Source organism: Anomalospiza imberbis, chromosome 1 (genome assembly GCF_031753505.1).
Source record: "Anomalospiza imberbis isolate Cuckoo-Finch-1a 21T00152 chromosome 1, ASM3175350v1, whole genome shotgun sequence".
NCBI lineage: Eukaryota > Metazoa > Chordata > Aves > Passeriformes > Viduidae > Anomalospiza > Anomalospiza imberbis.
In genome coordinates this window covers 108,295,724-108,323,139 of record NC_089681.1, presented here as the reverse complement: position 1 = coordinate 108,323,139, position 27,416 = coordinate 108,295,724, and the positions used below count along the sequence as shown (strand labels likewise).

General features: G+C 43.9%; 1 protein-coding gene across 1 annotated transcript; it reads right to left on the bottom strand.

The window, feature by feature from the left end:
- Positions 1-8,861: 8,861 nt before the first annotated feature.
- Positions 8,862-26,067, bottom strand: LOC137482544 (C-C chemokine receptor type 8-like). Its single transcript, XM_068204941.1, has 3 exons — positions 24,754-26,067; positions 12,536-12,740; positions 8,862-10,593 (listed from the first exon to the last, which is right to left on the bottom strand). Exons 2-3 carry the CDS (start codon positions 12,542-12,544, stop codon positions 9,529-9,531), a joined length of 1,074 nt encoding a protein of 357 aa, XP_068061042.1. The 5' UTR covers positions 12,545-12,740; positions 24,754-26,067; the 3' UTR covers positions 8,862-9,528.
- Between the last annotated feature and the right edge of the window lie 1,349 nt (positions 26,068-27,416).

Below are 27,416 nucleotides of genomic sequence, written 5' to 3'. Positions count from 1 at the left end.
TTTCAATAAACCCAGGGATATATAACCTGATCCCATGTGTTACATGGAGTATGAAAGAGACTCATAAAGCTGTTTTTCAGAAAGAGTGCTTAAGCAAGGCTATAGGAAGAGGGATGTGATGGCTGGAATCACATAAGGGAAGGGGCTGTGTAGATTTTGCTGTAAGTACAGACAGAAAACCATTGAAAACTTTCAAGGCTAAGCAGAAAGTACCTTCCCTACAGTGACACAGTGGATAACAAGGAGACCCAAGACACATTTCTATTCTATACAATCTCCCTCTGAGTTGCTGTCTGAATTTGAAATTCTTTTTTACCACTCAGGACATCTCTTCCTACTCAATGTACAGGCTGCTAGTTCAGAAGTCTTGTCTGCATGTTTCATCTTTTGTGAACTCCTCTGCCTAGTAAAGAAATAATTTGGCTTTCAGGATCAAAAATCCTGCCTAAGGAACTTCCTTTTCACTGACTCATGAAAAGGAAGGTTGTCACCTGGAAAAGGGGCTTATCTCAGCTCTTAAGGGAGAAACTCCTTTGGAATCCACCGTCCAGGGTCTTCCTGGGGGTGCAATCTTCTGGGAATAGCAGAGGTAGTCCTTGACTTCTTCTCTCCGACTTGTGAAACTGAGGCTTCCTTCTGCCTTGCTCAGGATCTTTCTGGAGTCACCAAGCTCCAACCAGTACTAGGAAAGATCACAGGCGAAGTCTTCCTTGGAAGACCTCTGTGGTATTTTCATAACTTGGTGGGTAAACAGCAGTTTTGAGTTTGGCATATTGGGTTTGGTGGATGCTTGTGGTGGTGAACGAGTCACTCCTGACAGACCATTGTATTCTAACTTAAGGACAAAAGCATGGTTTTTCACATATGGTTTGGAAAGGTTTGTAATTCTTTGTGCCTCCAATCTGGGTGCTTAGGCTGAAGAAAAGTGGACAGTGTTTTCAGGCTGCCTGAGCCCCAATTGCTCCAACCTTTGAAAATCAGGAATGGTCTCTTTCCAAAATGGCAATGCAAATAATCTGAAACTTCAAAAAGTTTGAGCAAGATTAAAATACGGGAGAAAAAAAGAAGACACATTCAAAGGAAAGGCAGCATTTCATATCAGGCACTTAATTTTAAGCACCTGTGACTACATTTTGAGCTGTAGACAAATTATTATCATCTTGTAGAGGATAGAGCCTGTTACAAAAGAATCCCCTGAAAATGTCTTTTCAGCCATGTTGAGACTGAAGAAATCCAGGGGAAAGAAATTATGTTTATTGGTTTAGAAAGCATGGCCAGTGAGAAGTGACCGTGAAAGGACTAGAGGATCTCTCAGGCTTAATTTCCATTATTTTACTCATAGTATCTTTCCTGTATGGGTTTAATGGGCTTTATAAATATTAACTAATTCATATAACTGCCTAGGACATAGAAGCAGAGGAAGCAGTGGGAGAAAAGTCTCCCAAAGTCAGAGACATTGCCAGGAGAAGATTGCCATGTAAAATTTGGTTCTCCAGCTCCATAAAAAATTGGAATGAACTGTAAAAAAAAAGTACATAAACTTTGGCATGCTAATCCATTGAAATTCTATAAATAGGGAAGTACTGCTTGACCAAAGGGAAGAATCAAAAAAGCATGAAGAACTTCTGCAAGAAAATTTTCCTACTTCATCTGGAGCTTTCTACAAGCTGCCACAACAGTACCACTGAGAGAACTAAAGCAGGGTAATCAAATCATGATGTGCTTATATTATTCCATCAGTTGCTGAATGTAAGAGAAAACTAGCTTTTTGTGACAATAATACAATGTTATGTGCATACTGATGTCAGCCTGTGGGGATACACTTAAAGGCACTGAAATAATTTTCATTTTTTCTTGAAGAAGTATCTTTTCCTGTGGAGGGAAAGAGATGCTGGAGACAGATCACTAATGGCTAAAATATTGGTAATGTTACCAACCAGCTTACCTAAATAGAAATGACTGGTCTTCAGCTATATGCCAGTAAGACTATAGCAAAGATAAGAGATGGCCTTGCAGTTCTTCTCATTTTCTAGGCTTTCCATGGAAGGAGAAATGCTGACTTCAGTCCCTGTGTCAAAGCCTGTTCAAGAATTTCAGGCAAAGCACGACAGCATGAGGGAAGGTGCATACTGAGGGAGTTGCTTTCCTATTGCTCCAGTGTGCTTCAGCCATTTTTTGTTATGAAATTGAATGAAGCAGATCTTTTGTGCTAAAAGAGGAATTCAACAAACATCTCAATGAGACCTAAGCTGTGGACTCCTCTCGAGCACCCTCACCCACCACAGCTCCCATCAGATGTTTTGCTGACTGTCTTCAAGTTTACAGGGACAGGCATTGGCAACTTTGATTGAGCACAAGGAGGAGCACAAAGCAGGCTTTTGCAAGGTCTGTTAGTAGGGATTTTTTTCCCAACTTCTTCAAACTGGAAGGTGTAGGCTGCAGGAATTATCTCTCCCATCCGTAGTTGGTAGTTGGTATTTGGGTAGGTATTTGCAGAGGGTGGCAAACTGTTTTAAGTTACTCCACCTTAGGCTGAAATGAATCACCTTATGTAGGGAGCTCTCTTTAATGATATAAACAGCCTTAGACAACAAGTTCAGGGTAGACAGCCAACCTGTGCATTGATAAAACTTGCAGGTAATTTGAATGAAGACTTCAGGGTTTTTGGTGATGAGAAACCATTTATTTTGGAAAAACATGAAGTCAAATATTTTTGTTTTTCTTTCTTTGGGGCCGAGGTGACTTTTTAACAGGTAAGCCTGATAATGCTGTCTACTTCCATTGCTGAAGAGAAACAGATCTAAGGTAGATCTAAAGACCAGTCCAGGTGGCGGTCCCAGAAGCTGGAACAGATTTGTTATGGCACTATGAAGACTGTACTCTGCTCATGCCCATGAAAACTGCATGTGCTACCTATCATGGCAAAGAAGTAAGGCTGCAAGGCCTGTCCTCCTCTTCCCCTACATCCTCATACCCATTCAGGTGCTCTAAAACTGTGTTTTGAGGGGGGTAGGAACATACAAAAAAATAAAACAGTTTCTATTGGTGGCTTATGCCAGTTGCCATTAGCTGCTCTGGTGTCATAGTACTTCCTTACAGCTTTAGCGCACTTCACAGAGCCTTGGAGGAGTAAGACTTGGCAGCAGAGATGGCAGTAAACTTGGACACCTATATATTCTTAAGATATTCTGCTTTACTTGCAGAAGAATGACACAAGGATGTATCAATGCAATCTGCCCTTCATATTAACCTCTCCTCACAAACACTGTGGTTCTCAGTACCCTGTCACAGTGCTTGGTTCAGTTTGCAGAAGGCACCCTCCCAGCTGAGGGACTGGTTATTTGGGGTTCTCTTTATTGCACCTCACTACAGTGTAGGAGCAGGCCCTATTTAATGCACTTTATGCAGGCCCTTCTCAAACTGTAAAATTCTGCTTTTCTCTCATGATCATATCTCTAGTTCAGTCAGGCTAATCTCTGAGTCTTTCACAGGTATTACTGTATTTGCCTTCTTACCACATTTATGAAATGAAGCAATACAATTATGTCCATTTTGACAGCATCCACTAATTTGTAGAACCTGGTTTGTAAACTGTTTTTCTCCAAAGCCAAGTACTGTGCTGGGGTAGGGTTCTCATCTGTTGTAGCTGCTGGTTCTAGATCTTCACACCGATTCTTGGAACGTGAGGATAACAACAGCAGAGGCTGTCTATGAAGATCTTAGTGTAAGTAGAAAGGAAAGGTGCTTAATTTGTGTGCTAGAATTAGTCACTCTGGGGTGGGTAGGATAAAATCAGCTCTAAGTGTCTCACTCCCTTGATGAATCTTGTGCCTGTCCTGTGATAAGCCTGCAGATTCCAGTATTAATTGTGGCACAGGACTTGGCATCTCTGAAATGCAAGTCTGGCCTGATTTTGCTTCTCAGGTATCTGCAGGACTGCTCAGTGAAATTGAACCAGAAAGACAAAAATGGCTCCAAATAGTCTTCAATCTTCTCACAGACTGGCCTCACACTCCTGTGCACCTATTTGGGACACCCTGCTGTGTTTCTAGAAAACTCCCCATGGAGAGTCCAGCAGCTTGAAGCCAGCTTGGTAGCCACACTACACCAACTTAGACACATAATGAATCTGATGTTAGTCATCTTCTGACATGTTTTATTTATGTGTGGAGACACCACTTCCTTTATAACTTCTATAGAGAAAACAGAAGAATACGCAGGGCTTCAGATAAGTTATCAAATCTTTTTTCACAGTCCACAGCAAACTAACCAAAGACAGAGTCTGTGGTACTACAGACTTCAAATTCTTCTCCATCCTCAGCAAAAGAGGATGAGTGTGATATTTTCTGTACTGTAGTAGATTGCATCCTCTTTATCTCTTTTTTTTTCATTCTAAGGCAGTACTAATTGCTGTCTCGCAATGGCAATGGAAGAGCTAGCTTACAGCTTTGTCACAAGGCAGATATTTACCCCTGCTCTGTCAGTTGAATGGTTGTAGATAGGCTGTTTGTGCCACTGTACAAAAGAGTCTCGGCAAGAGTGATAGGAAGCAAAGTCCATCTGTATTTGTAAAGCTCTCAGATCACATTGCAGGAGTTGCTTTACATTTAGCACAGGCAAACTAGCTTCTTGGAAAGATTAAGATGAAAGCAAACCACAAGTAAGTGGCAAAAATAACTTCAATGAAAAAGCTGTGTGAGTAAGATAATTTAAAGGAAAACTGATACTTCTGCCTCAGCTGTACTGAGTTATGCTGAGATAAATGCCTACATAGAGACCTACATGAATCCTAGGGGGGAAAAAAAAGTATTTTCATTGCCTGAAGTGCACTTGGTTTCACCTGAAATCTCAAAACCAAACTATCACTGGCAGGTTTGTTTGGGGAGTTAACTTTGTACACTGGTGTTCCATTTTACAAGACTTCATCAAGTGACACTGTATTTTCAATACTATTGGATACTGGAGAAGTTCACTGTCTATTACTGTTTTTCACATGTCCAGGGACCATTTCTTGTCTCCTAGTTGTTCATATGTTAAATGCATTAAACATTAAATGCTTACACAGTGCTCACCACTGGCACTTCCAACTTCCCTCCACACATTGCAGGGAAGACTGTCAGGGAAGTCTAAGCCCCCACACCCTGTGGTTTTTTAGTCTGAAATCAGGGAGTCTCTCCTGACGTGTAGCCTAACATTTTCTCTGCCTGAAAAAGAATCTTAAAAAAATTAGGGCCAAAGGCTCTGGATATGAGCCACAACCTGGAGAATCTGTGTCAGAACACTGTGACGTGTGAAAAGTTTGTCAGCGAGCTTGAGTATCAGTGTGAAGGAAGAGAACAGCTTGAGTCACTAGGGGGAGAGACAGACTGGCCAGCTGACACTGCAGTGCGCTGGGACAGATGAGAGAGGACACCTGATTATCTTCTTCAGGCCAAGAGAAGGAAAGGAACTGCTGACAGAGAAAGAGAGAGGGCAAGCAGTTGGGCACAGGTGTCATCTAAGGCCACCAGAGTGGTGACCAGACCTCTGAGATTTTTGGGTTCTTAAAGAAAGTTATAGTTAGGCATGCTCCAGAACTTAGTGGGGTTATGAGGTCATTTCACCAGAAATTGCAAACCACAGAAAGTTTTGTATCTCACTTCTGGGTTAATTTATTAATACACTTGGGGTTTGCACTGGATAATGTATTTTGGTTATAACATTTTTCTAATTAAGAAGAGCAAAACCCACACAAGGTATGAGGCAGAAGGTGGTGTGAGGTGTGTTTCTGTAGCCAAGATTCTAGTGTAAGGATTACAAATAGTTACAGTGTGTGGCCACGAATGAGCAATATCATTGATTTTGGCTGTTCCAACGATCCTTATTTATAACTGGAGCTTAAATAAGAGAAGGAGGTAATACATATTTCTTACCTGGATCTTTTAAACTCTGATTTCAAGCCTTGGAAATATTATGGAATTTCCCAATGAGCGCTGTATCCTGCCACACTGAATTCAGTGGTGGATCTCAAATATGTGGCAGATTTCTCAGGACCCTAGCCTGGGGGGTGGACAAAATGAAGGACATCTGAAATTCAGTCTCCCTCCTTCTTGAGTTTGGGCTAGCCCATGGTGAGTCAACAGAACTGAGGAACACTGTGAAAGCTCTGAACTTGGCAATCATAGGCTGGAGAAAAGCCAGGAGGAATCACAAACAGCACCACAATATACATTATTATTATGCTTTTCTAACTGTCAGTGCCCCTTTGCAGTGCTTTGCACAGTATTAGTATACTTCACTTACTTCAAAGGTCTGGGAGATGTTTTTGAGGATGTGCACATTTGGCCGAGAGGCCCTGGAGTAGAGTAAGGTCAGACCTGGATAAGGTTACAGTGCCACAGTCATGATGCTACAAAAGGACAGAGAAATATGAGACAGAAAAGTCAGTGAAACATGTTAGATAAAAATCAATAGCTAGAAAGTTCAAGCCCTTCAGAACACACACAGTTCAGAAGCAGGTAGGGAAATGTTGCTAAATGTGAAAAGTGGCATTCAGTAGTTTAACTGGCAATCTGGTATCAATGGTTTCAATACAGCTTGGTTTCTGAAGAAACAATAATTGCTTTTGATATGCAAAATCTCATTAGATCTGTTCTACAAACAGCAATAATTTCCATATTCCATCCTCTTCTGAATAGTGATCACATTTCCACTAATTCAGTGGAACAAGATTGAGCTGTATATTTTGGTATATATATTCACAGTATCACACTGAGCTCCAGGAAATCCAGGTGACATTAAACTCGACTGTTACTTGATGCTTTTGCAGTGGTATTTCCAGCTGACAACATCTGAGCACATGCAAACTAACTGATCTGGTTATGAGTTGATTGTAAAATTTCTTTTACCAATTTTACTGTGTTTCAGAACCTTGAAACTGAGGAAATAGTGCAACTGCTACCTGCTTTATTTCAAGATTATTACACCTGCAGAGAAAAGTAGATTGTTGCTGACAAGTTTCTGCCTAAAAAAAAAAGTATAATTGAAGAAATGGCACTACCAGCTCATTATTATTATTATCCTGTGAATGTAATGCTCTTTTCCAGAACTCTTTCAGTGCATACAAGTGCAAAAATTTTTGAACATTGTTTAGTGACTCCACAGATTCTTTCTATCACATATAAGAGTAGCATAAAGTCTTGTGGTCCAAACCATTAAAAATAACATTTCATGTTTAGAGAAGAGGCACAATGCTTCTAGGTGCTTTGCTGTGTACAAGTGCTTTGGGGTGATGCTGGGTGTATTCGTGTCTCTGTTCTGGTAGTTCTTACAATAAAAGGGGCAAAATACCTACATGTATTATTCCCTTTCACAACCACTTTATACAAAGCCTGCTGAAGGGAAAAGTGTCCTCAGAATCTGCAGTCTGGGTCTGTGAGGGATTTGCTGTGCTTGGGCAGAGGACGTGCAGCTTGGATCTACACTCTTGAATTCTCAAACACCGGTATTTTAAATACAGCAGTGGAAGATGTAGGGGGGAAGAACTCTCCAGTGATACCAGCAAAGCACATTCTTTTACTCTTTGGTTAAGGCTTCACATATCATTTGGGCTGAATTCTGCTTCTGCACACACACACAGCATTATTTCAGTAGAAGCTGTATACCAAAAAAAAAAAAAAACCTAAAAAAAAAAAAAAAAAAAAAAAAAAAAACCCAACCAAACAAACAAAAAAACAGCGTTTGACCCTTGTTTTGTAACCTGGATAGAATCTTACTGCTCATTGGGAAAGTGCCAGTGGGTGAGGGCTGGTCAGACAACATTTCCATTATCCCTTCTTCTCAAAATACCAGTTAAAGCAGAATATGTAGTTATAAGTTCTGTTTCTTGTCTCTTCCTGATCTGAAAGATCAACAGGAAAAATGATGGCAGGTGTCACTGAATATTTTAAACATAAATACTTTCATCCAAACTCCAAAATCTGGCCACAGAGAGAAGATACCTGACCTGAGATGCTGACCCACCTTTCTTTTCAATCATTAATGTCCCTATGCAGTCCAAAAAAACCCACGGAAATGCACAAACAGAGAGCTTTATTTCCAAATAGAAGTTTTCTGAGAAATAAAACAATATAATAATTGAGTTGCAGGGCATCTATTATCCATTGGGGAATAAAACCTAGAAATGTTACTTGTGCTATCTGTAATAAAAGAAAGAAGTATTTTCTGTACCACATACTTAATATCAAGAATATTTTGGCACCAAGGTTAATTTTTTTCTGTTTTTAATTTTTAGGAAGCATAAAAATATGAAATTATATTTTCAGAAGGAAAGGTAGAATTAGGAAAATATTTAACATTTTTATTACCTTAAAAAATAAAATCTTTGAGGCTGTGTTTTCCCTGATTTCAGGTGTTCTCTTGAGTAACTTTAAAAAATGTGTTTGCAATAACACTTCCTCAATATAAATGTTATTTTTTCCCTGTGAATTTTTGCTGGGATTTGGAGAACAAATCTTCCTCAGCAGAAAAGTGGAGATAAGATTTATTTTGCTGAAGAGCTTCAGGGTGCCTCTAAATTCCATCAGATGCATTTATGTGATACCCATTCAAAAATACGCAAAGTTTTCTTATCCTAATCGAGGCTTGTGAGTCATTAGGCAGACTATCAAGAACCAAGACAAAAAAGGTGTAGCTAATTTTTATTCGAAGAAAGCATTTTTAAAATGGCAGAAAATGAAGACATTTGGGAAAAGAGTTGGAGCCTACTTTGCTACAAGTCGTTTTATGATGGTTACACTTCGCAGTGAGCGCTGCAGGCACAGAGTTGGAGCTCCCACAGTTCCAGAGGTGATGCAGAGCCCCGACCTGCTCTGAGGACATTTTCAAGCATAGGAGCCTCCACAAGTGACCAGTATACTGGCCACCTGGAGCCATTGCTTTGTTACTTTTGGAGGCATCGCTACCAAAGACTGCTCTGGGTGGCAGCAGTTCCAAGGATTCCAGGGCTGTGCCCCTGGGACCATCCCACAACAAGCAGGGTGCTGAGCTGAGGGGGTTTTTCGTCTGGGATCTGAGGCAAAGAGGAAACTGTGACAGTGTCTGAAGTGATTCCCTCTTTGCAATGCGAGGCAATCCCATGTCTGTCCACTTCGCTCTTTCCAGAGGGGTGTCACACACTTGTCCCAGGGATGTAGGGATTCAGCTTCCACAAGGCACGGCATACTTGGAGGTGAGGCAGAAGCGTCACTTTTGTCAGAGGAGAAAATAGATACTAGAGGAAGCAGCCTGCTTCCTGATGTGTACTAAAGGAGCTCTAAAACATAATTTAAAATTATTCTGTGGCAATGTATGGTCACTATTTCACAAATGCACTGGTTCTCTTGGGAAATCAGTGTCATGAGTTCTTACGTGGCAGTTGACAGCGTATCCCAACAGGAGGCACAGGCATACTGCACCTCCCAGGGGATGCTGCACACATGGTACGACCTCCAGGACCACAGAAGACCTTTGGCCAGCCCCTGGCACCAGCAGAAGGTGGCTCAGGTGTGCTTACAGGACCCCTGCACTGTCAGACCAGCCAGAGAGCTGGGTGGGTGCCGAAAGCGACTGTCCAGCCCCGGCACCTCCGGCAGGGCTGGAGAGGACGCGACCACAGGACTGAAGGAGTCCTTTAAGATGGGCCTTGAATGTCACGCCAGCGAAGGCGTAGATGACGGGGTTCAGGCAGCAGTGGATGAAGGAGATGGTTTCTGTCAGCTGCAGGGCCAGAGCTATCTGGGAGCTCGCCTTGCAGTCATTGATGATGTGCAGGCTCTGCAGAGAGTCCAGGAACAGCGCAATGTTGAAAGGAGTCCAGAAAAGGAAGAAAACTATGACGATGATGAAGATCATCTTGATTGCCTTGACCTTGTTTCGGTTTTTGCATTTTTGCAGGTTTTTTAGTATCTGAGTGTAGCAGCAAACAAGGATGCTAAAGGGAATCAAGAGGCCCAAGATATTGGCTGCAAACTGAGAAGCAACCTTCCAGGTATTGTTACCTGGGGGGTATGTGGGGACACACTGCAAAGCCTGCTCGATCTCCAGCTCCTGGCTGAACATGATGTTGGGTACAGAGGCCAAAGCAGCCACCAGCCACAGGATCAAGCTGATAATTATGCCACAAGTGGCTGTCCGTATCCTCATGGCATAGACAACATGGACAATTGCTATGTACCTGTCTACGCTCATGAGGGTTATAAAGAAAATACTGCTATAAAAACCTGTGTAGTAAATGCCAGCCATTATCTTACACATGGCATTGCCAAAAACCCACTGGTCTGAAGCGTAGTGGGCTTGGAAAGGGAGGGGCAAAACGAAGAGGAGATCAGAGGCTGCAAGGTTCAGCAGACAGATGTCAGTCATTGTTGTCAGCCTTTTCCTGGTCAGGAGAACCCAGAGGACCAAGGAGTTTCCCAAGAGGCAGAAGACAAACACAAGGCAGTACAGAATTGGCAGAAAGAGGGATTTAAACCTGCGAAAGTTGTTTCCTTCATTACAGGGAGCAGTGTTTTCATCGTATCCATAGTCATATTCTGTTGTGCCAAGGAATTGGCTGGTGGGATTCATCTCAGACACCTGTGCAGGAAAGAGAAAGGATTAGAAATGTCTAGCTGTCCTGGCACAGCACTTCCACAGTGACTTCTGCTTCTGTCTGGGCTGTGTTGAGCCTGTGGGTCAGCCTCCAGGCAGACGGGGACTACAAAATGCAGTCTTGATCTCACTGGCTGGACAAGAACAGCTGTACCACCCAAAGGCTGCCCTGCAGCCTGCTTGATTGGTCCTATACATGTGTAAGTGTGAGCACTGGGATGCTCTCTGTTTCCCTGAAACTGCTTTAGTGCTAGTGGACCAGCCCCTCATCACTACAATGACAGAAAAATTCAGGTGTCTGAATAATCATAATGATAAAAAAAAAACCAAACAAATCCTGCATCTGATCTAAGGATCTCAATTTTCTTGTGCTCCCTGGGTGGGGAAGCTTTTTGCCTGTAGCATAAAGACCCTCATAAAAGTGTTTTGCCTGATGAAGCTGTCACCAAGCAACATAACCTCATTTTTAGCAGAGCTGATCAGGGCTAGGTACTGGCACGTGCAAGCTACTTTTCCATGGGTAGGTCCAGGATAGCATACAAAAAAGCTCTCCAGCAACAAGAAGTTCACAGGGCTGCACAGCAACACTTGCAGTGCCAACCTCTGAGCTGCCACCAACCTCCAGGGCAGCTGGTGAGCAGCTTGGCTGTGCCTTTTGCCACAACACAGCAGCTTAGAGCTCCTGCCTGTTCTGTCCAACTTCAGTTTTCTAGCATAGAGAAAACCAAAACATTAGCAGGAGTGGTTCCTATCTCTCATTTCTGAAGAATTGCAATGAAGGCAGCCTCACAATAGTAAAATAATCTGACATGCTCTCCAAGAATGAGTCAATGCTTTAGCCAACTTTTTTATTGTTTCAGATGTCAGTTCATGACCCCCATAAAAGCAGATCAGGTTTTTAGACTTGAGTGTTCACATTTTAAGAAGTGATGATTCTTTCAAAAGAGTTTGGTTTTTCACTGCTAAGACATTTGAAAGCTTAGGCTGTGCTGCATCTGTTCCTTGATAGGAAGGAATCACAATTCACCCCTTCTTGCCTGGCTGTGCCACCTGTGGGGGAAACAGAACGATCTGTATGAACAGCCCAGAGGAGTGCCAGTGTCCATCCTCTGCTCCAGGTATGGATGTTGCTCATGCCTCAGCTTACCTTGGGGCACCAGAAATGTTGCAATTGGTAAGTGCAATGCTGTGATAACTGTGACAAGTACAGCATTCAACCCCACAGAATTCTTTGTTCAGAAATAACAAATAATGAGAGAAAAGCCGTGCTGCAACTGCAATTACACATCAACAGTGTAATTCTCTACTATATTGAGCTCTTAGCTATAGCTAGGACATCTGCATTATTAATTTTAACTTTGTATAAGGCATAAATTTTCAAATATTTAGTTGGTGAGTGACTAGCTAATGGCTCTTCTTTCAGCAGCAGATAAAGGTAGAAAATATTTCCTGCTTTTAATGTATGAAACTGACACGCTGTGGTTCTCGCTTATTAATTGTCTGTCAAGGACCTCTTAAAAGCAGTCCATAGATTCGACTACCAAAACTAAAAAATATTTTAAAAATAGTGAATACTGTGTTATAGATCTATAGATCTACAAAACATGTAGATAGATATGTAGAGATACATAAATCTATATTTATTGCTAAAAAGCATCTACTTAGAGCAAAATTCAAGTATTTTTCCTGGGCTGAACAGACACCGGAGATCCTCTACTTCAGACCACCCTTACACCATTAATGCCTTCAACAGCTCCCAGCCAGGCCACAGCATTTTCCATTTTCCCTCCTCTCCACATCAGTCAGCAGAACAGTCCAACTGAAAAAGCAGTTTGAGAGAAGGTATCAAGGGAGAGGTGGCTGCTCCAGGTCCCCTGGTTGCCACAGTCAGCCTGGTAATAGCACAGTGAATATGGATGGACTTTACCTCTGACATCAGGAAGCCTCTACTCTCTCAGATGGCCCTGGCCCCCTTCTCCTCGTGCCCCGCTGCCTGGGCTCAGGGGTTTCCAGGAGGTTTACTTCGCTTTCAATCCACTTGTGCAGAGGGCTGAGATTTTGTGATATGTGGCTGTCAAATGGGCAGCTGCCAGACACAGGATAGGCTTGGGGACAAATAGAAGATTTTGTATCTGTGGTAAACAGGAAAAGAGTGAGGGGGGTATCAGGCACCTTCTGCGAAACAAAGATCAAATGCATCTCGTCTTTAACACAGTAATGGGTAGCACTCCTTTTAACGTGTTTGATAAACCCCTCTTCTTCACACCCTCCCCTGATTTAAGGGAAAAATTTAAGAGTTCACATGATTCCATCACAGGAGACACCCTAATAAATTTGCAGCTTTTTACAGAAGCTGATATATAATTTCCAGTTCTAGTTAGCATTATTTTAGTTTTTGATTTTCTTCAGCTAGTAACAGCTTGTATAGTGCAGTCTGTTTATATCCCTCCCCATTAAAAACTCATCAGTATTTTGAGCAAAAGAAGAACTCAAAGCTACAGATACCACTTAGCCACTTATTTTTTTAATCAGTTCTTATTTAGTGGAGGTTCTTCAGTTTCTTTGCTACCTTGGAGTTTTTTCAAGTTTATTTTAGTTATTTGAGGATGGAAAAGGACAAAATATCAAAACAAAGACAGGTTTGATATTTTGTATTTTATTCAATTGCTTTAAATTACTTATGTTTAGTGGAATACTAAAATAGTAAATTGTGGTGCTTTATAAGTCAGACAAATGATACACTTTTTATCCATTAATCTCAACAGGCACAATTTTCCTGACTTTTAAGAGAATAGGGAACACCAGAGGTTCACTCAAGAGGTCCCAAATGAGTATGTGGCAGATCCAAAACACGATTTTTACTGACGTTATTCACATGTTCTTTGGTTGCAGTTCCAGTCCAAAGTACCTTTACAGGTCACTGATTGTTGTTGCATAAGTGAGTAGTGAAAGAGTCTCAAAGAGAAGAAAAACTAAATACTGCAGGGGGAAAGAAAAAGAAAAGTGAGAGAACAGGCTGGAGGAAAAAAGGAGTAACGTTTTGAAGGACCTGGCACTAGTTGGTAGCACAGTCAGAAAAAACCTGTTCCATGAGATATTCAAAATATTAACAGTGACCAGGGCATCATCCTGCCTCCAAGTACCCAGCTGGTCTTATTACACAAGAGAGACCAGCTCCTCTTATTCTGTTAATATTTTTTGCAGAACTAATTTTTGAAAATTGTTGCAACAGAGCTTTATTTTATTGTATCCTCTAGATATTAATTATATGATTAATAATATGTCAGTAGTATGTCCCGGTGTTACAGACACACAGTATGACACAATGTAGCTTTATTCTATTTAGGTTTATTTATATTTGTTTAGAAATCAATAAGGTCAGCTTTCATTATTTCTTAGGAACAAAACATTAACAAATTAAAGAGGCCTCCTCTTCCACCATATGCTTTTTTGCATTAGTTTGGTTGATAAGTTATTAGCACATATTAAAGAAATACAACAATAGTTTGACATGAAACCAATAAAAGATTAAAACATTTCTGCATTTTAAAACATTAGTTCATATCCTAAAATTGAAAAAATCTTGCATTTTTTCTTGATTTATTTTCTGCTGCACAAGTTATGATGTTTTAAAAACATTTCGGTACATTCAAAATGCATATTTTTAATTGGGAAATCTCCCAGCTGTGTACTTTTACCAGCCACAATTCTGCACAGTCAGGCAAAGATAGGAATGAAGCTGGGAGAGGCAGTAGGGAAATGCTCTGTGAGCTGCAGAAAATTGGAGCAAGCAAGAAGATGCAGATAATCTAAAAGGAGAGGAAAAGAGCATGAATTCAAGAGAACAAAAGCTGAAAGAGAAGTGAGCAGGCCTGGTGACTGATATGGCTGGAGAGTGGCTGGGCTGGTTGCTGTACTTTGGGCAGACAAAGGCACATAGATAACAGCTTGGAGACTGATAAGGAGAGTGAGGAAAAAAATATGGTGGTGCCAGTGTTTTGAAGAAAACAGTAGAATTATGGGGTCTGATGTAACATTTCCAAGAGTAGCTCTGCTGTGTTTTGGGAAGCGATATGCAGGTGTGAGTCCCTGGCCTTACCTGGCTTTCAGGAAGGTTTATGTGCCTGCAACTGCTTCTGTGGTGCTTGGTGTTCCTGACACACAGCCAGCACCGGAGCTTTTCTCAGCAGAGAAAGGGAATTCATGAAAGGAGGAAGAGGATGTCATTTGCCAAAAGCAGGGAAAGGAATGGAGTAGAGATGAGCTTAGGAAAGATGCTGGTTTTGACTGGCAAGTGCAAGGGTGGGTGGGAGGTAAAACCCACAGGGGTGGGCTTGAGAACTGAAAAGAATATAATTATGATGTTGGCTGAAATGGAGATAATTACAATGATGAAAACTAATAGGAGATGCCTGTGCTGGGCAACAGGGAAAATCCACAGACAGATTTTATTCTTCTTCCCATGCTGAGCCCTACTGGCTCTCCTACAGGCAATTGAAGAGAGACATGGGCAGGCAGAGCCCTGCTGGGCTGAAGGGCAGTAGAGATAAATAACCACCAGCATGTTCACATATGTGGGGTGTTGCAAGATGCAGGTGTGCTTCCCTTGAAAGCTCAGAGGAAGATATCTGGTGGAGGGAGGATGAGAGGTACACATTTCCCATTTCCTTCATATCAGCTATGAGCCAGGCTGTAATAACTTGTATCCTTCCCAACACTTTTTCAGTCTGTGAGTAGCAAACACCAAACCCTGAGTTACACAGGGGCTATTGCAGTCAAAGCTGAATTTTCTACCAAGCCAACACACAGCCCTTGTAGTTCACGTGAGGAGGACAACAAAGAAAATGTGGTAAACCAGCAAGAGTGGCAAGATAGGAGCACAGAAATTAAAGGTCACCTGCACTCAAAAGTGCTACACTCTGGTGGAAAGAGGTGCAGAGAGGCTGCAAAGTGGCAGGATGGGCAGTGCAAGTGCTCAGTGTGGTAAAGCAAGATCATGGAAAGGATATGTATGCTACATACAGACAACCCAGTGAAGATGTGGCCAGGGGAAAAGAGGATTTTCTCACCTTAAAAGAGTACAGCCATATGACAGCAGTATTTACCTTCTTGGGCTCAAGTGAGTTTGCTGCTGGGGCACTGGGGCTATGGACCAGGCTTGCTGTGGGAGGAGAGACAGGTAGCTGGTAAAATGGTCCTTGGTTAAATGTCTGAAGGGGATGCATGACCCAGGGGCTCTCATAGCCAGAGATAGGACAGCAAGCACCAGGCAATCCCCCCCAGGGCCTCAGGATGTTCCCAAAGTGCTGGGTGGGAGCTGAGGAGCAAGAAGTTCTGAAATCTGCTTGTTAAGAACCTAGACAAAATCCACCCCAGAGGTTCCTTCTCCAGGAGCCCTGACTGCTGCCCTGCAGTGTCCCCCCAGCTCAATTTTATCTGGTCCCTAATACCAGGGCTAGTGATATTCTCTACACTACTGTGGGATTTCCTGTGGGAAAGAAATACTTTACAACAAAACAGAGATAACTGGCTGTGGCTACCTCTGGTGCGCCAGCCTAGGGCTATTTTGGGTCCGTGAACCCACTCAGTACTGTGAGTACAGAGGGAAGAGCCATATGGCATCACCACTTTGTGAAAAGGCTGGTGCAGGCAGTCTCCATTCAAGTTAAAAAACACAGCAAAAATATAGCCGTATGAGGAGCTTTCTGTTTTGTCTGCTCATGTTTTGGCAGTGGCTGACAGGGTCAGCCTGCAGCAGCCACCACAGCCCCAGACAGATGGCAGGGCTGGGAAGTCTCCAGTGTCTATGCACCACACTGCTCACACTTCTCTTTTAGCTGCCACCACAGCCATTCCTTTATTTGCACTCCAAGTTGCAGTTTCTGCTGTTTTATCTTCTGACAGAAAAGTTGCTTCAGTGTGGGAAAAATTCCCATGCAGCCCTTCATATAGCTGAAGACACTGTCAGCCCAAAAGTGATCAGCACATCAGAGTAATGAAGACTTCCACTCCTCCAAACTACTCGGAGCCTCAAGGTCAGGGAAGTGACGCTTCACTGCAGCCCTGTGTTACATGGAAAGGCTGTGGCAAATGCTGCAACCAAAAGGAATCTTGCTGTGAGACAAACAGCATGGCCACATCTCCAGCTCCTACAGCCAGAAATGTTCACCGGCAGTGGAGACACCCCGTGCACACCAGCTCAGCCTCTGGCATCAGTCCCAGAGGGTTTCCTTGTCCTGTGCCATCCCATCCCCACAGTTCCTCAGCCCGGGGGTGATGGGCAGCTGAGCCACTGCAAAACCTCTATGCCTGCTCTTGTAGGAACTTCTTTCTACAGATGGTCTAGATGAATTGAGTTTGAACACAGAAAGGAAACTGTAGTTGCCACAGAAGACACCACCAGCAAGAGCTTGCTTTGGCCTCAGGAGTGTGGGCTACAAGCCTTGGTATTGCTCTTGCTGTTCGCCAAGGTGGATGGGAGGCACCTTTCTGGTAGCAGCCATTAGGAAAATAATAGGGGAAAAAGCAGAGTGGGAGAGCCTACCTGGTAGGGTATTCTCCAAGAAAAGGCTAAGTATTTCCTGGATCTGCTTGCTGTCATAGCACCCATCTAGAAAGTGGAGGATGCGTTTACCTCAGTGTGATGCTTGGCTTCCACCTATCTCAGAGCTGTGGTAAGCAGCCAAGTCAGGTGCTGTTATCGAAGATCACTTTCCTCTGCCTTTGCTCAACAGTAAAATGAAATAAATTTCTTAGTCAAAAGGAGGCCTTTCCCTTTCAGATCTGCTCTCAATTTACATCTCAGAGGTCTTACTGTGTTATATTGGAAGAGGGAAGAGATTACTTAGTTCAGCAGAGGAAAACAAACAGGATTAACTGCAATAGCAGTTTATGGGATGTTCAGAGATGCTGGGTCGTTCAGCTGAAATGCCTTGCAAAATAGCAGCAATCACTGTTCATGAGAAAAACAATGAGGACAGCTCAGTTTTGCAGGAGAAGGTAGCAGTGGGGGGTCAGGGTGTGTGTGCTCACTGCAGCATGGGAGCAGCAGCTTGGCAAGTAGTGTTTTGATGACTGTCCCACCCCAGATTCCTCTTCCTGGCCATCTCTCCATCCCAATAAACTTCTCCTAAGTGTCTCTGCTGCCTGTGTGGACCAGCAACTGCCCTTCCCCAACTACAGCACCCTCAGTGAATGCACCTTGCACCCTTCTTCCTTAGGGCAGCAGGGGTGGGCAAGGGAGGCACTGAGCCCTGGAAATCCAGGGCTGGTACTCACCTGTGAGGTACAAGAGGAAATGCCACACAGGAGCTATCTTTTGAAGAATCCTTGCCTGCTTTAGTTATTTTCACAATGTTTGGGTCTATCAGCGTCGGCTATCAACACACCATCTTAGCAGGACCACATTATCTTAATGAAAATTCATTTCATCAGACCACTGCCAGTATAGAGGTAAAAATCTGTCATGTGGCAGAATGGTTCATTTCCTTTTCTTGATGAGAATAACATATTTGTATGCCCATGTACAAAGTGGGGGGGGGGAGGGTGAGACTTTGTGACCAGGTAAGATTCTGAGTGATGGGTTTTTTGACATCAAAATAGTATATTTTTGTTGACTAAAATATCTCTCAAAGTGTCAAGTTGTTTGGGGGAAGGATTTTCCCCCTCCAAAATCAAGATAAAAAGGAAGAACAATTGCAATACTTTAATCTGAGAAGACCCAGACAGAACACTGCCACTTTTCATTTTCAAAAGTGTCATTTCAAATATAGCATTTTGTTTTATTCTTCCTCAAAAACTCAAAAGCTTCAAAAACTTTCCAGTTGAACTAAGATCTGTCTGTTCTGCTGATAGCAGGCAGAAAATTTTATTTTTCTTCTCAACTTGATCAGCAAAAAAATTGACACCCACCACTAAAATGTGGAGTTGTATTACCGTAACAAAGTGCTTGTGTATGCAGACATGTACAAATGTGCACCAGAAAAACCTATTGGGCATTGTTCTGGCTCTTTCTCCTGCAGCAGATGCTCAGTGCAATAAAAAAGGCTGTGAGCCAGAGAATCCTCCAAAAACTGTTGTTGAGTTCATGTAGGAGAAGCAGCTGGAGGTGTTTGGTGAGGTCTGGAACAGCTCACTCTGCTCCACGCTCTGCTTTTTGCTGCCGGCACCGAAGCCACAAGGATTATGGCTGTGACAGCTGCAGCCTTGCACAATCGTTTGGTTTCACCCAAGCAGAAATCAGTGCGTTGCAAAACTCCCAGTACAGTAACTCATTCATAGCAGCGTCAGCAGTGAGTGGAATTTTCTCACCCAAGCATTACGGCAGGGTAATTGTGGGACATAAAGGAGTAAACAAATACATCTCTTCCATATGGAGTCTTTGAGAACAAGAATCTTCTTCATCTGTCCCTTACTTGATGCTTTTTTTTTCTCACGCTGGAGCACTTAGGTGTTTAAACCTTTGCTGTCCCAAACCTTTGGTTCACCAGTGCACAGGCACCTCTGGGATTTGCATCTAACAGTGCTTTGGCTGAGAAGGCTGCAAGCAAGAATCAATTAGAACAGAGAAACCACAGAAGACAGGGCTGCATGGGACACTGGGCGATCATCGAGTCTGTCCCCTGTTGTGAAGGCAGGGGCAGTGTCCCACTGTTACTCTTCCTATGCAGTTGTTGCACTTGCTCCTACCGCCCCTGCTTTCCTCCAGCTTCTCCTGATGAACCATCCTAGAGCTTCTCCAGATTCACTCCTGGTAAATTTGTCTTCATCCAGAACTGTTCTGTTATAATTTGAGCCAGCTATTTACCTTAGCCATGGAGGAACAATTACTTCTAGCTATTTTAAAATATTACAATACAATGTTTTCCTTCAAGCTTAACAGCTCACAATTAATGTTTTTTTCTCTGAAGTCATGCTTTCTAAATTGTTAATTGTCATTTCTGTTCTTCTTTGGTAACTGTCTAATTTTTCTTAGTATTTTTTTGCATTGCAGTGCCCCAAACTGGCAAAGCAGACCAGAAGAGTCATGTGTCTGGGGTAGCTGTTTTCTTTTGCAGTCAGGTAGCACTGATGATTCACAGTTTTTTCGTGCTGGATTTCAGCACCCAGATGCTTTTCCCAGAAGTGCCGCCTTCTGAAGAAGTGCTGCCTTCCCCAGAAGTGCTGCCTTCCCCATGCTGTGTTTGTGGCCTCAGCTGACCGTGGGGAGAAGTGGTCACTTGTCCTTAATGCACTGCAGCCCATTGCTGCCAGGCTTTTTATCTGTCAAGGGCAATTTAAGCAGTCATCCTATCCCCAGGACATTTGTACTCCTTCCCAGTATGGTGGCATGTGTAAAAGTAGCAAAATCATGCACCAGAGTTTCATCCAGAGCAGCAAAGTGCAGCAAATGCTGGTTTGTGCAAGGGCAGGATGCAGTCCTGGATGCAGGATCCTTCTGGGCAGCTCTCCTGTCCAGTGGCAACCACTCAGGAGTTTGTCTGAGCACTTGTGCACCCACATAAAGGCTGCTTGAGGTGCTCAGAAAGCTTGCTAGCTCTGAGGCATGGGATACCACTGCTTTGCCAGGTGGCATAAGCCTGTAACTGAGGCTGATTTGACATAACTGCCTCTTGGCAAACCAGTATCAGCCACTACTCTTTTTATTTTCCTGCAGCCTGCTTATTCCTTCTAGCGCTTTCCAGCAACTGTAATTGCACTGAGTGGCACATAATTCCTTCTCTGGCATAAGCTGTTGGCTCCCCACTGGATTATCAAGGGTTCCTGTGCTGACTGGCTGCCCAGAGCTCAGCACCACACCTTGCCACTGGCCACACTGGCTCAGAGCGAAGGTGGCCACCGGCCACCCTCACCACTGCTGGGTGGCCCTGCACCAGTTAGCACCCAGTTGCAGCTGCCCCACCCTGCCCAGCCCAGCCAGGGCACTGCTCTGGTCCCAGCACTGAGCCAGGCAGTGCCTGTCAGAGACCACTGAAAAACACAAGTGGCTGCACCACTTCTGCCTCTCAACTGGCCTCACACCATACCAGCCCAGTGGCTGCACGGAACCAGGAGGCCTCAGGGTGGGAAACTCCCCATGTGGGTACCAGGGCCCATGTCTATCTCCATTTGTGCTGCAGGAGCCTCCTCTGGAAGAAACTCCTGATGATTATCAGATTTTTAAAGGAAAAAGGTAAAACACATGAGATCATGCTCCTAAAACAGGGAAGTCTGTGTAGTTTAAAACTGGGTTGATGACTCAGGAGCCCTGGATTCAAACCTGCACCCTGCCACTGGCAGGCTGCTCTCAGCTCAAAAACATCATGCACTGAAATCTGGGCATCTGTCATTTCCCATCTTGACCATGGTGACTACAATCTCAAATCTTTGTGGCATTGTCCTGTCTCCTTCAGGCCCCTGCCCTGGCTAGGGGCACAAAAAGTGGCTTTGTTGGGGTAACACACACCTAAGATGCTGCAGTATGAGCAGAGGTGTGAGGAGAGCTTGGTAACACTGCTGATAAAGCTTTATCTGAGTCACTGGTAAACAGGAAGCTCATGAACAGCTTTACTATTTTTCTTAGTTTTTTAGGTTCTTTTGGTCTGATTTTCATAGCTATTTTTTTTTTCTTACTTCATATCGGGAAACACGTTTTTTCTGCCACCTCTTGCAGGAAATGTTGCAAGATACCAAGTGCTGAAAACCTCAAGGTTCGCTCAGCCCTTTCCTATGAGAGGCGATGAGTCAAAGGGCCTGGCAATGAGGGCATCAGAATGTCTTTGGCAAAAGCTGGAAGTGTAAGGGTCCAGCTCACAACAATAAACATAAGGCTAAAAGAGTTTGACAATGCAGAATGCAGACACTTATACACACTTTTGTGCTGTGTTCAGCCTGTGGGGGCTTTTCACCAGTATCAGAGAGAGAACTTCAAACCTTTCTGGTCAAGACATCCAGGGGCAAAGGTCTCCAGTGAGGTGTGGCACCAGGCTCTTGGGAATTCATTTTCCACACCAAAGACCCATCCAGCTGTCTACACCAAAGACCCACCCTGCTGTCCACACCAGACATGTCCACCACCCACACCACTGCAAACAAGCAAAACAAGCACAGCTGCTGTGCTGGATTCGTGAGCCAGAGCGTGCTGGAGGAGAGGGAAGGCCCTTGCACTCAGTTGTCCAGACACACCACAAGCAAGCAGGGCTGACTGTTCTACTGTGCATCACATACCCTTGTCTTGTCTTAACCTGAAGGCAGCAGTGCAAGTACAAAACCTGCAGGGATCAGTGCTCACCACGTTTAAACTCTCTCCTGATCCTGCATGGTGCTGCTTGAGAGAAGCAAATAATCAAGCCCCTGCTGCTTACAGGGAGGTATGTCAAGGCTTGCCAACAGCAGCCTGGGGCTGCAAATGTGACTTTGGCTGACCATGCACTGAAAGAAAGAAGTTTTCTTTTTGCAGTCACCTTCTTACCTGCTCCTCACCACAGCAGTGAGGAAGATCCTTTAAGCTAGACAGAGTAAAACAGATTCTCACGACCTACACCATCCTCCTCTCTTTTGGGCTGGGGATAGACATGCACAGCCCAATGAAGATAATAGATACGGCCTAAAATGTTCAAAAAAGAACAAATCCAGCAAGAAGCTGTGTAGCACCGTGGGTTGAATAAGAGAAAGACAAGTCACTTTCCGGTATGCAGATATGTGGGTCAGGTTTCCTTCTTGATATCAAACTGCAGTTTTGTTTTGTTTTTTTCTGGTGTGGGTTTCAAATGAGTGGGATAAAGTAGATGAACTTTTCCACTGCACAGTTAAAATCTCATTTTTCCTTTCACAAAAAAACACAATTTTTTTTTTTTTTTTTTTTTTTTTTGCTGACTCTCCTGATAATCTCAAATTATTCCAAGGACCAATAATTCAAGACATTTTACGTTGCAAGTTGGTAGGCAGGAGAGTAAAAGGTAAAAAGTTTCATTAACCTTTTGAGGATCTTTCTGAGCAGGACCTAACTCAAGACCAGACCTAATTCATAAATAAGAAAAATGGTAATGCATCCATATTTCTTGGACAGAGCAAAGGACAGTTGAGAAATCCCAAAGTCAAGACTTGAGTCACAGTGCTTTAAGAACCCTTTGAAGAAAAAGAAAGCTCTTGAATTAATCTCAAATAATGTTCAAAAGAAAAAATATAGTGGTTTCGATGTTTAAGTTTCCTTAATCCAACATGCTGTCTGCTTGCTTTACCTTTATTCTATCAAATATGTGCAAAGTGAGCGATTCTAAACTTGAAAAACTCTTCCCTGTGTCAGCTTACTTTAAAGGAGAGCCCAGCATGCAGATGGGGGCAGTCAGCACTGGGAAACCTTTGCACCTCACTTTGTCAATGATAGTTGCCATAAGTTGGGTTAAAGTAAGCTTGTCTTTTTGACTATTTAGGACTTTTATCAGCAAAATGGGTCTGAAGATGGAACAAACCAACCCTCGTTTGTTCCCACTGTGGCTCATTTCAGCTTGGAAAATTTAAAGCAAATTTAAAACAGAAGTTCTTCTCTGTAACATAATAAAATAGATCATCAGTCCAAGGCAACAAAGAGAAATCACATATTTTTAAAAAATGCACAACATTTTGGGGTTTTCTTGGCTCTTTAAAATGAATATTGGTGTTGTGATAAGACATCAATCAGCAGCTGACCACATAAACCAAGGGAGGTTAACACTTAATGTACATCAGAGTAAGGCATGCTATTCAAGAGTATGAGTGTGCTCCCATCATGATTTCACTTATGCTCTTGCTGTTTAGGTTGGTATAAAACACACCTCTTTGCACAAAAGGAGGAAGTGACTGTACAGTAAAATTACACATTGGTCTCCAGACTCTCTAGAAACCTGTGACAAAAAAGCATAATTAAATCACTGGGATTGTTAAAAACTCAGCCCTGGGAATATCTGCAAGTCTGACATCCAGTCTTGCTTTTAATACAAAGTTGGATTTTTGTTAATCTTACGTCTCGAACCCTAAACTATGGTCTGTCTTAAGGTGGTGGTGGCTAGCAAGACCACACAAATGGCCTTCAGGTGTTACACAACCCTATCAGAAATAGCATTCAGTGCCCTCCATCCTGATGATCCCAAGGGTGTTTAGTGATCCTCCAAGAAAATCTTTAGGAAAAAAAATTCACACAATCAATACAAAAAGAACAGAGGAACCTCGAAAAGATTTGGGATTCATACAGGTTTGTCTAGCAAAACAGTCATAGCTCCAGTTAGCACAGCTCCAGCTTCAGCGTGGCTGTGCTGTCCTGAAGCATTCCAAGGGGCACAGCAGGGACCTCTGCCTGCTTTGTCTGAAAATCAATCTTATTCAAAAAGCAAGGGCATCCAATCTTCCAGGAAACAAAAAGTTTTCAGCAGCATCAGCAAAGTGACTGTCTCACTGTGCAGTGCAGGGCTGAGCCACAGGCTCTGGGGAAGAAGCAGCTGGGCAGGCAGCTGCTTCCTACTGCTGCCCTGACATCCCACTGTGGCTCCTTCGTGGCCACTGAGTGCACATGGCACTGCAAGGAGGAGGCTTACCTGAGGGGTGACAACAGAGGGCAGGGAATTGCTGCATGCAGAGAGAAAATCCTGCCTGCCATAAAAAGCAGCCAACTCTGCTGGCAGTGAGGGACACACAAGTCTTACACTTCATTTGAAGTGTTTTCAGAGAACTACACTGGAGAGAAAAGATCAGCCCTTAGGCTATCACCAAAGTGAACACACAGCTGAAGACCTGAGCTGAAAGCATCCCCAGCATGCTTGTGTTTCACATCCTGGCACAGGCACTATAGGGACTGGATTACCAAAGGTGAGAAGGCGCTGCAGAGCTGACAGACGCACCAGCTTATCCGGAGCCATGGGTGCAAAAATACAGAGATCAGCCAGGGAACAAGAAGTGACCAACTTTCAACATAGTCTCTTCCAAGACAGTGCAAAGGCAGCTGCAGCAGCAGCAATTAGGCTTCCCAGAGTCCAAAAAAAAACAGGAGGTGCATCAGAAAGAGAACAACAGGCTGTCCTAAAGATAAAATACCACCACTGGTCAGCCCCCTTGTAGCAAAGTGCCAGGGTTTGGGAAAGCTTTCCTCAGTGCAGGTAGGTGAAGCAAATTCCCATGCCTTTCATCATTACCCACCTCTCAGCTTGGCTTTGCTTCAGTGTCTTCCTCCTCCTCCTCCTCCTCCTCCTTGGCCGATGGCGTGCGCTCTAGCAGACCTGTGCAGGAGCCCGTGAGGGAGCAGCTTTCAGTGCTGTGGTGTGCTCAGCAGTTGCTGGCTCCTGAGGCTGTAGGGATGCCCAGATGGAGCTGAAAGCTGGCATGGGGACAGCACTGGCTGCCTTTGGGCATTGAGGTTCCCCCCCTAAGCAAATAGTCAGACATAGTCCAGTTTTCTGGAAAGAGTGTTTCTGTATGTTTCAATATATGCGAGCTGTTGTCTCCCTGACTGCTGCAGCTGTTACCCAGCTTCTCTGTCTCTAATTGTGAATGTGGTCCTAGAGTGCCTACAGATTTCACGGTACATGATTAAAACGGGCAAAATGCTCCAATGTTGGAGCAATGCCGGAGTAGGAAGCACAGTGTGAGTTCCTCAGTTCAGACAGCTACATGTTAGGTACTTTTACACTTGCACAGCCTCTTTCCCTGTGTCACATCTATTCTGAGTAGTCCTTTCATCTCTGCTGGACCCCACCACAGGACATCAGGGGCAGCCTCAAGCACAGGATGGCAAGGGCTGTATAGGCACTCAGGGAAGAGCCAAAGGAGCCATACAGACAGCTGTATGGCACCTGTTCTGGGGCTCACCAGCCTATGGCAAAATGCAGCCTGGTGCTGCCTCTGCTGCCCACAGCCCTCCAGCAAGGGACATCTCCACAGCACAGGTGACAGTCCACTGAGTGCATCCATTCCTGTGCCATGCCCTCACTCCTGCATGCAGCTGCTTGTCTGCCTTCACTGCCACGAATGCAGCAAAGGAGCACAAGCCTGTAGCATGCCGAGGGGAGATCTAGGGAGGCCGCAGGCAGCCAGGGACAGGGCAGAATGGTCTGTGCAGCACTGAGAAGGAAACAGAAAGCAGGCAATGAGGACGAACATCTTGCCAAACTTCTTTTTTTGTGCCCTCAGATGCTCCAGTGTCTCTTCTGCTGCACCACACTGACCCAAGAAATCAAGCTCTGCTGCCTGCATTGCCAGCTGGGTGTGGAGATGTCCTTCTGCAGCTAGCTAACCCTTAACTTTACCTGCTGTAAGCAGAGAGCAGGATCTGGGTCCCCAGCACGTGGTGGGTTCCCCTTTGTGCAAAATCACTTTGGCTGTGTGCCCCGGCTTCCACTTTTGGCATGGCAGCTGTGCAGCTGTCTGGCTCTGCAGAGCTGGGGGCAGGGCTCCCATGAGCCTTCTGCTCTGCTACCAGCTCTTGTCAGTTCCTCCTCACATGCCCTCCAGAAAACAGGGGCAAACCCCCAAAACACACATACTTTCTCCCATTGCCCTGTAGCTCCCCAAATCTATATGGGCAAAGTACTGTGAAGATCAGACCTGCTCATCAGAGGACAGGAAACCTGAGCCGGGTCATAGTAACCAAGGCTGCAGACAATTCTGTAAGCAGCCAAACTCCCCCCCATCCACCTTAGCCCAAGTTCTTTGCCTTCCTCCCTTGTACTTCACTCTCAACTGCTCAAAAAAAAAAAAAAAAAGAGATAAGCTGAGGTGTCTCAGGAAGAGAGGACTTGGGAATTCTTTACAGGAGTTTTGCCTTCTGGGGACAGTTTCAGCTCATACCTCTATCAGGGTCCAGTCACAGCCCCAAAAAACAACAGGATATGGGGGCTCCAGTGCTGATTCTGGTGGTCCAAATTAACTGAAGAAGGAAGAGATGGGACAACCTGGGTCAGCTACAGCAAATATTGTACTCTAGCATTACTCCTGTTTTGGAGAGTTTTCTGAGGCAATGCAGCTGGATTGGAAACCAGCATCTGGACTGAGGTCCTGACTCCAAAACCCACCCTATTTAAATATCCTGGCTGTTCGCCATCATGCATTAGACCCTGATTGCCACCAAGGGGCTGTTTGTGTTGTGGCACACAGTGCAACAAGGAGCAGAGGTTGCAAAACAGCTTGTGGGAAAAAGAGGACCAGAGCTAAAATTACAATGGGAGCACTGGGAAGAGGAAGATGCATGAAGGTCCAAATTGTCCCTGCCTAGATTTTCCCTGCCTGGTTTTAATTTTTCAAGGGTAAAATTAAGAATAAATATTTCTAATCATTATGATGGCTCCAATTCCACAGCAGAATGCCAGTTCACCCTTGCATGTTTCTCTTCCCTTTTCATTTTCCATTTTTCCCAATGCAACTCAGCAGGACAGTGACCCACAGGGCCAGATTTAGTCCCACAAGTGCAGTTCCACTGACCACAGCAGTGTTACTGCACAAAGCACTGGCTGAGGTGCTCCAGTGGTGTTTCATATTGACTTCGGTAAAAGTGCAGAAAGTAAACAAAAATGCACCAGTCCCTGCTCCAGGAACATGTGGTGATGCTTTGACTAAGTTTCTAGAAAAGATGAGTATGGTGTTTTGTCTTGAAGACAGTTTAAAAGCAGGTTTTAGACAAACCTGCATACAAAAGGTTCTACTCAAGCTGATGTAAATGTGCCTTACATTAATTTCACTTGCTTTCATGGGAGAAAGGCACGAAGCTGGTGCAGAAATACATAAATAGATGTAACTAGACTTAAACTGAGATTTCATTTGCATGGTTTTGTCGTGCTTTAGCTAGATCAGCTCATGAACATCAATTT